Source organism: Buceros rhinoceros, unplaced genomic scaffold (genome assembly GCF_000710305.1).
Source record: "Buceros rhinoceros silvestris isolate BGI_N320 unplaced genomic scaffold, ASM71030v1 scaffold28784, whole genome shotgun sequence".
Taxonomy (NCBI): Eukaryota; Metazoa; Chordata; class Aves; order Bucerotiformes; family Bucerotidae; genus Buceros; species Buceros rhinoceros.
In genome coordinates this window covers 1-8689 of record NW_010410423.1, presented here as the reverse complement: position 1 = coordinate 8689, position 8689 = coordinate 1, and the positions used below count along the sequence as shown (strand labels likewise).

General features: G+C 52.8%; 1 protein-coding gene across 1 annotated transcript in view; it reads left to right on the top strand.

Moving 5' to 3' along the window:
- Positions 1–710, top strand: part of TOR1AIP2 (torsin A interacting protein 2) — a 4788-nt gene extending 4078 nt beyond the window's left edge. The window contains exon 6 of the mRNA XM_010135624.1: positions 1–710. This exon is cut by the window's left edge and continues 10 nt beyond it. Coding sequence (XP_010133926.1) covers positions 1–710 — 710 coding nt within the window.
- Positions 711–8689: the final 7979 nt, after the last annotated feature.

The window sequence follows — 8689 nt, the reverse complement described above, 5'->3', positions numbered from 1 at the left end:
CGACCTCCAAGGCCCAGCCAGCCCCCAAGAACCCCACGGTGGAGGCATTCCTCTCCCAGTTCAACCGGCTGCAGGACAGGTTTCCAGGGCAGAGTCACCACCTGTGGCTTCGTGGGCGCAAGTTCCTACAGAAGCACCTCAGTGCCTCCCACCACACGCAGCCAGCCATCATCATCTTCACGGCTGCCCGCAAGAGCGAGCGGACCTTGCGATGTCTCAGCACCCATGTGGCTGACACCTACTCGGACGTCCTGCACGCCAGCACAGTCCACATCGACGGCATGGGTAAATCCAGGCTCCAGAGTGACCAGGCCAAGCTGGAGGTGGACTCAGAGCTGAGCGCAGCGTTCCAGGCTGGGGGCCGTGCTGCTGTCATACACCGCTTCGAGCTGCTGCCGGCAGGGGCCACCCTCATCTTCTACAAATACTGCGACCATGAAACTGCTGCCTTCAAGGATGTGGCCCTGCTGCTGACCGTGCTGCTGGAGGAGGAGATGCTGGAGACCCACATCAGCCTCCAGCAGGTGGAAGAGAGGGTCCGCGACTTCCTATGGGCCAAGTTCACCAGCACCAGCACCCCCAGTTCCTACGACCACATGGACTCCGACAAACTGAGTGGGCTGTGGAGTCGCATCTCGCACCTGGTGCTACCGATCCACCCAGTGCAGACCATCGAGGAGGGGGGCTGCCATGCCCGCACCAAACCCTAGGGGCGAAGCCTGCCAGAGCCCCGGGAAGGGTTGAGAAGGTGGTCCTGACTGCGTCTGGTGCTGGTGAAGGTGCAGCCAGTGCTGTTTTCTCTTCGGTTTGTTTCTCGTGACTTCCTGAGAAGAGTTTAAGGGGTACAACTAGATCCAGGCTTTTTGCCAGCCGAGTCCTGGAGGTGATAGATCACACGCTTCCTCCTGGCTGGTGGAAGGAGGCAGGAAGGAAACTAGGACTTTGCAGGTAGCATTTATCGGGAACCACACAAATAAGGAACACAACTAGTACACCAGAAAGATACTTCAGTTCAGCAGCTCTTTCAGGTCCCCCTGCCCCTCAAATGGCTAAAATCACGTACATCAGTCTCACAACGTGCTTTATCTAGAAGGTTTCTCTCTCTTTGCAGAGAGCCACTGGAGCACAGGAAAGTCACGTTCCCCAAAGCCCAACATTTTGAAGGCATGCTTCAAAAAGACAACCAGTTTGCTCGTCAGGTGTTTGACCAGTCAGACCTTGCACAGACTGAGCGACACCCAGCAAAGACCAGATCCTCAATATAGGATGTTCAAAGAAACCTGCAGTGCAGAAATCCCCTAAACATCAGTTACAAGGAATTTCAGGTTGTCAGCACTGAAACACTGCACTAAAGGGTGGGATCCCATGAAGGGACCCCACATGCCATAGGATAAGCTCTGAAGACAGAGAGCCATGAAACAGAACCCACCTTGCTGTGTCTGTGATAGTGTGAAACCTCCAGGAATGTCAGAGGTGAAGGAATGAGTTCAACTCACCGCTACCTCCTTTTAAAGGAGCCCACTCTTGGTCCCTTTTTGCCAGCACAAGGCTGTGTCCATCTCCTTGGGCTGATGCCTCAGCTTTCGTCCTACATGATAGATTGCTCTTCACCTGGATCTGCGGGTGGGGCAGGGAGCTGCCTGCCTCTCCCCAGCTAACTGTCGTTGATGAATATAGATGCTAATATCGGTGTTTATTTCAATCCGCGTTGGGTTCTTGCCTTCCAAAGGTACATTTGCCTCCCTGCTGGGCAGCTGGTGCTCTGGTGTGTGCTAAAGCAACAAGGAGCAGCGCTGGGCTTCGCTGGTAAAGACAAAATCTCTGGCTTTCCCACTGAAAATCCTCAACAAAGTAGGAGGTTGGTTTCTTACCGTGCCTCATCTTCTGCCTCCGAGGAAGAGAAATCCAAGTCCTGGACACGCAGTGGTGCCCCTGCACAGTCTGTTCCTGTGGGCGCTCTGGGGCAGAGCAGCCGACTCAGGGAACACCTCGGGCGTGGGTGCGGGTTATGGCATTTACAGTAACCCAGCAGTCAGCCCCGGTTGTCCACCGCTTGTGCCTGCGGTGCTGCCGGCTGCAGAAGGAGCACCTGGAGCAGAGCATGGCTTAGTTCCACACCAGCAGCACGGACTGGGGCCTTGCAGAGCCAGGCTCTGTGTCGGACCGAGACACGCACCGAGAACACTACGGTGTTTTTACCTGCAGCGCATCCGAAGTGCTCCTTACAGCAACTGGACCGTGGCGTTGGCTGGGGTCTCCTGCCAACAGTGCCTTGCGGATCTGCCCCACCGCTGGCTCAGCTGAGTGAGGCACAGCCCCCCACCCTAAAACCACAGCCCGCCTTGTTGCTCCTCCTGCTGCGTGCCTTGACCTGTCTTAGGAGATTTGTGGCCATTCACTTGGAGGAAGGAACAAAGCGAGGGAAGAGGAGGGTTATTTGTACACATTCTAACCAAGTAACGGACTTTTTGGGTGGGGGGGACATGAAGACAAGACCACAGGGCTTTTAACAGCAACAGACACCGGGCTAGATGTGAGGTTACCTGCCCGGAGTATAGTTTTGTAGAAGATGTGGATTGCGTCCTCCCCTCCCTCCTTTTTATCACTATACACTACTTTGGTATCAGAAAACACTGTTCTGCTCTGCAGGGCTCAGCGAGGTGTTAATGTAAGAACCGGCAGAGCATTAATCATGTTATGTCAGTATGTGGATGGAAATCTGTATTTTAACGTTCTCTCGCTCTCACTTTCATGTGTCGTGTTTGTAATGCATAGCCACGGTGTGCAAGGACAACCTCACCCTGCTTGGGCGCATCGCTGCCAGCATCACCCCCTCCCCCGAGCTCTTCTAATACAGAGATATTTTTATGACCTTTTAAAAGACAAGATAGCGGGTTGCTTCTGAAACAAGGCTGCTATTTAAAAATAAATGATGAGATTGTGAAAGAAACCAGCAAAGTCTTTTAAGTGAGACTGGAGTCTTACCATATTCTGGGTGGTTTTTTTTTCCTAGTTATTTTCAGTTCATTAAGCAAAAGAGATCATCCTATGGGACAAAGTTTGATTTAGGTCAGGGCTGTAGTTGTGCAAACAAAGTGAATATTTGCTTTCTCGGAAAAAACTCCAAACAACCTTTTTCTCAGTTGCTTGGGACAAACATTCACGGCTTTTTCAACTAAGGCAAAATTAAAAACAAACTCTCAAACAGCTGCTGAATCCAACCCAGGCTGAAACGTACTGAGGTTTGCATAATACTTAATAATTAAGCTGAAATCCACTGACAACTGAAATATTTTAGAAATACGGGAAGCAAATATTTCTCATGATGTCAACACGCTTGATCGGATCAGTTCCTCCCAATGTCACACTGGCACAGCACGCAAAAATTTTTGTTTGTGGTCAATTACTTTGCCCAGCTCTGGCCTAAACAGAGAGAGGGCTGAAATAAAGAGGATTTACATGGTTATTCTGGATTTTTCTTCAGTCCCTGTCCAGGCCCTGGCAACCTAAATGCTCATAACATTGCCATCTATTTTTAAATAGATATTCACGTGATCGATTGCCAGAAGTAGACATCACTCATCTCCTGTTGTCTGATGTGAGAAGACAAGATTTGGTCCTAGCCCAAAGGTTCAGATGAAAATCTGGTGTCACCAGGTGCAGTGGCTGATGGGTGCCAAAACCAGGCAGAAAGGATCTTTAGTATCTACCAAGCAAGAGCCTCCTGTGAGCCCCTGAAAATGCTGAGCAGCGCTTTCCTGAAAGGGAGAGACATCAGCTGCGACATTTCCACACCATCCTCTTGCTCCTGCTTCCCAGCAAGACTGGCCCTGGGCTCACCTCGGGGGACGTGGCATCCCAGTGGCTTCTCCAGCCGGGGATCCGGGTTCCTTTCTTCTTCCCAGACCGTGAGTTAATGCAGAAATGCTGCGCTTCAGCGCGTGCCTCCCCAGGGTGAGGCACCAGCTCTGCACCAGCTGAGGTAAATGAATTCATTCCTCCTGGGCACCACATCCACCTGCAGTAACAACAGCTTTTCCCTTCAGCTGCCCCCCAGCGCCGAGTGCATAATCTCTCCGGCAGCGTCTCTTCCTGCACGCAGACACAGCGCTCAAGCAAGGCGAGGCTGTGGGTTTGGCTGGAGCTGATGAGTTGCATGATACATCAATGCTAAAACTAAATCATTTTTCAATTCCTCACCTAAAAAAAACCCCAAACAAAAAAAAATTAAATTACTCTTATTCTCCTCGGCCTATTAAACAATGTATCCCACTCCCCAACTATCTCTCCCTTTTGGTTTTTTCATCCTGCTCTCTGCAGCGGGGAAGGATGTGCTGCCACAGGGTGCTCAACGACTCTAAAAATTACCTTGAAAATTACATAGCAGCTCACAGCTGAGGGGTAAAACCAGTTCTGGAAGGCCAGCCTGGACTGCTCCACCGCAAAATTAGCTCTGATTATACGTGTGAGCATGCTGCTGCCTTGTGAGCTGTCATAAACTTGTCGTCCCCGGCGCTCAGAGGCAAGTGGTCCAACCGCCATGGCACAGGCTTGGCAGAACACGCTGCTCTGCCTGCAGCATCCCTCTTTCTACCCCTTTGCACCAGCACAGACCAAAGCTGGAAGAAGGCAGGACTTGGAGAGACAGTAGTCTTAGGAGGAGCGGCTGAGGGAACGGGGCCGGTTTAGCCCGGAGAAAAGGGCACTCGGGGGAGACCTTCTCCCTCTCTACAACTCCCTGAGAGGAGGTTGGAGCGAGGTGGGGGTTGGTCTCTTCTCCCATGTGACAAGTGACAGGACGAGAGTCGCACCAGGGGAGATGCAGGTTGGACATTGGGAAAAATGTCTTTCCAGAGAGGGTTGTGCAGCATTGGCACAGGCTGCCCGGGGAGGTGGTGGAGTCCCTGTCCCTGGAGGGGTTAACAGCCGTGTGGGTGCGGTGCTGAGGGACATGGTTTAGGGACCCTGGCACGGACCCCCGGGGGAACGGTTGGACTCGATGATCTTAAAGGTCTCTTCCAACCATATCATTCTATGATTCTATAACAGACTGGATTTTTTTTCAAGATGTCCCAAATGAATATTTTTTTCAAAATTAGTAATCTATATCCAAAGTTGTGATGCTTGTTATAAATTCTGTTATGCTTGTTATAAATTGCTGTTATTCTAAATGAAATACCCTCTTTTTCACATTATTACGTGTAGATGTGGAGCTGAGGGACATGGTTTAGGGACGCTGGCAGTGCAGGGGGAACAGCTGGACTCGATCTCTAAGGTCTCTTCCACCCAGATGATGCTGTGATGCTGTGAGCGAACCCAGGCGACCCCTATCTCTCCTGCTGAGCTTTAACCTCTGGGAGCTTGTCCACAGCTTAACCCTCCTGCAGCTCCATGCACAGGCAGGCTCCGCTGCCACAGGGCTGGTCCCTTGGCTTGCTTTTAGGCCTACAAAACCTGCATCTTAAGAGAGGTCTGCAGATATCATGAGCTTAAAACTTCTTTTATTTCCCCCTTTCGCCTCACCAGAGGAAGCAGCTGAACAATGAACTGCACAAAGGAGCTCAGCCTCAGCCTGTGGGATGAGGAACCAAGAGCCTGCAATGAAAAGGCTCAAAGAATACAGCTTGCAAGGGTGTTCCCCACCCAGGGAGGGGGCAAACCCATCAGCAGTCCTCCCGCTGGCCTCTCCCCACTTTGGCTGGACTGCATAGTTACGCTCGGGCGGAGCAGAGGGCTCTGCAGATTCCTCATGACAGCGCTCGAGAGTCGAGGATCCTCTCAGAGCCAGAGGAGGGGCAGCAGCGTGGTGCCGCAGGAGCGATGGAAACAGCCTTCCCACCCACACATCCTCTGAGGTCTGCCCCACCCCCTGCCCCAGCAGCCCAGGGACCACTTAGACATCTCCGAGAAGCAGTTTCTGGTCACGGTGATCTCTGCAGAGGAGCAGACCTGGCCTGATTACAGCTTGAACTGAATGAAGCCGCTATTTTCTCTGTGTTAACAGAGTTGAACTCAGAGTGGTGGAGAGAAGGACCAGCCATTTCCCTGCCAGAGCTGGCATCTGCAGAGGGAAGCCTTGGACCGCACAAGTTCCTCCTCAGAGAGGGAGCAAAGTCCAGTTGTTGTTTCTACTCCTGGGGCCAGGAGGGAGCATCTGTGCTGGGTCAAGCCCCAGGTAAAGCCAACCGAGTGACTGGAACGGACTAAAAACCCCGTGCAATGTCCTGCAAGATGGCTATCAGACAGGCTCCCAGCAGCAGCTTGTCAACAGGAGGAAAACATACACCTACCGAGAAATAAAGAGGCGTCCAAAGACCTTTACAGTCAGGCCAGCCTCTCACGTGCGTTTTCCTAAACTCTCAGCCTCTATAATTACGATCCCAGGACTTTGTTCCCCAGGAAGACAGCTGCCGTCTGTGGCATCTGCAAGGGAGTAGTGAGCAGAATAAATCCCTTCAGGTCATGTTAGAGGATGGTCTGCTCCAGTCCCGCAGGACCTGCTGCAACAGCAGCCACAAAACTGCTCCTCCTTTCCAGCGGCAATAGGCTTTTTTGCCCCTCCTGATGGTGTTTGGAAGCTTTTTGGAGAAAAAAAGTTTTCCTCAGTTGGCTGAGGAACCCAAATGCAATAAAACAAGAGATTGGAATAACCCTAGGCTACTTCCAGGGGGCAGGGAATGAGGATGAACCAGTCCCCCTAAGCAGCCCACGTGTCTGAACGTGGCTGGCACCTACAACAATACACACTGGCTGCCCCCAGCTCAATTCTGACCATGGAGAGACTGTTAGGATGAAACTAGTAGCTCTGCTCTTGGGTGCTGATGAAGGGGAGATCCTCAACCTCGCCAATCCGTTAAACATTCCCTGGTGGTAACGCAGACCTGCTTTCTGTGAGCAGGGCACATGAGGCTGGGCAGCAGCTGGGGAACAGCCCCTCGCAATGGTAGGGGTGAATGCCAAAGCACAACGGGCTGCTGTACATGCAGCGCTCAGCGGGCTCGCACGCGTAATACGGCTGAACTGGTCGGCCCAGTTAGAAAGGGGCAACTTTTCTTTATGATCTAGATAAAGACAGCAGGAAAAAAAATCCCAGCAAATTGGGAAAGGCAGATTACAAACGATTGAAAGACTGGAAGCAGGTTGTGGTGGCCGGTGGTGGTTTTATCAACAAGGTTTTAAACGTATTAACCGGTTCGATAACATTATCAAACATTTCCAGACACTGGTTACCTGCAGGGGTCTCAAGAGTACAAGGGAAACTTTATCTCCAATACTCATGCTGCCCACAGGAGTGGGAGCTCCGACAGGGAGCATTCAAAACTCTTCTGAACGACAGGAAGACAACCACAACAACTGCTTCAACTCGGGATGGGAAATGGCAAGAGCACTTTAGCATTGCCTCGCCGCCTTTCGCACCACTCTCGCATCGCCCCCGTGAGCAGAGGAGCCTCAGGAGCTGTGCTTGCAGGGCGAGAGCAGGACTAGCCAGAAAGGTCAGGAGAGAGGGGGCCCAGAGGGGCCCTGGAGGGGAGAGCATCGCGGGCCACCTGGATTGGCCACGTCACGCTCCCTTAGTGCTTCACGCAGATCTCCTTCCCCAAATCGTCTGTGCAGCGAGCAGCACTCTACGGCCTGCTTCTGCCTTCCCGGGCTCAGGCGCCGGTTTTGAGAGGGGCTGAAGAAGAGCAGATGCACTGAAACTCTCTGAGACCCACACTGCCTCTCTGGGCTGAGCCGGCCCCCCTTTCCGTCTTAGGCACAGCCTCTCCCCAACCTCTCTGCAGCTTTGCTTATCTGCAGGGCAGGAGCTGGCTTTTGCAGAGGAACAGTACACAGGGCTGCAGCAGGGCAGGAAAGCCAAGAATTGACTCTGAAGCTTTTTTCTCCCCTTCCTCTGCAGAAGGCAGCTCATGGCGCAACCCTGTTATTTGTCAGTGCTCCTCACTCTCATTTTCTCCGGATGGGTCTGCGGCGGATGGCTCCCCTCCCCCCCGTGCCCCTGCCTGCTGGCGAAGAGCTTTGATCAGGAGTCCCTGTCGCTCCCCCCTGCTGACACCCCTCCATCATCCCTCTTCCCTCCCCTCCACCCTGAGGCTGAAGCTCTTGGTGGGGGAGAGGCAGAGGACTCTGTGTCACCTTCTCACAATTGCAGCACATCTGGCAGGCAGAAACTGCTGCTCCCGAGACACCAGCCCCAGGCTGGGGACACCCGATGCCATTTTTGCACAGCCTCTGTCCACGTCTCACAGCTGCCGGCTGCCCGAGAGCCAAGACGTGCTGGCACAGAGACTGGCAGCATCTTGCCTTTTGATCACAAGCACAGCAAGGCGGGGATCCAGAAAGGAGGGGGGAAGGTACCGGCAAGCGAATCCATCCCTTATAAGTTGCATAGTTGTCTATCTCTGTGTGCCAGCGCGAGAGCAGCAGCTGGAGGTGGGGATTGATGGATTTCTTTACCCTGGAAGATCTCGAAGAGCTAACAGGGGCTTCTGAGATGCCACTGCATCCTCAGGCAGAGAGCAGGCTGCTCTGAGTGGTCTGATTCTCAGGTACTGCATAAAGACAGAGAACGCACGAACTGAGGCAGTGGAGAACAACTTTGATCTGATACTTAGGCTGGGCTTTGATATGTGACTTAACAAACCGCGGCTGAGAACCTGGGCCTGTGGGCAACTGCGTCCTCTCTTCG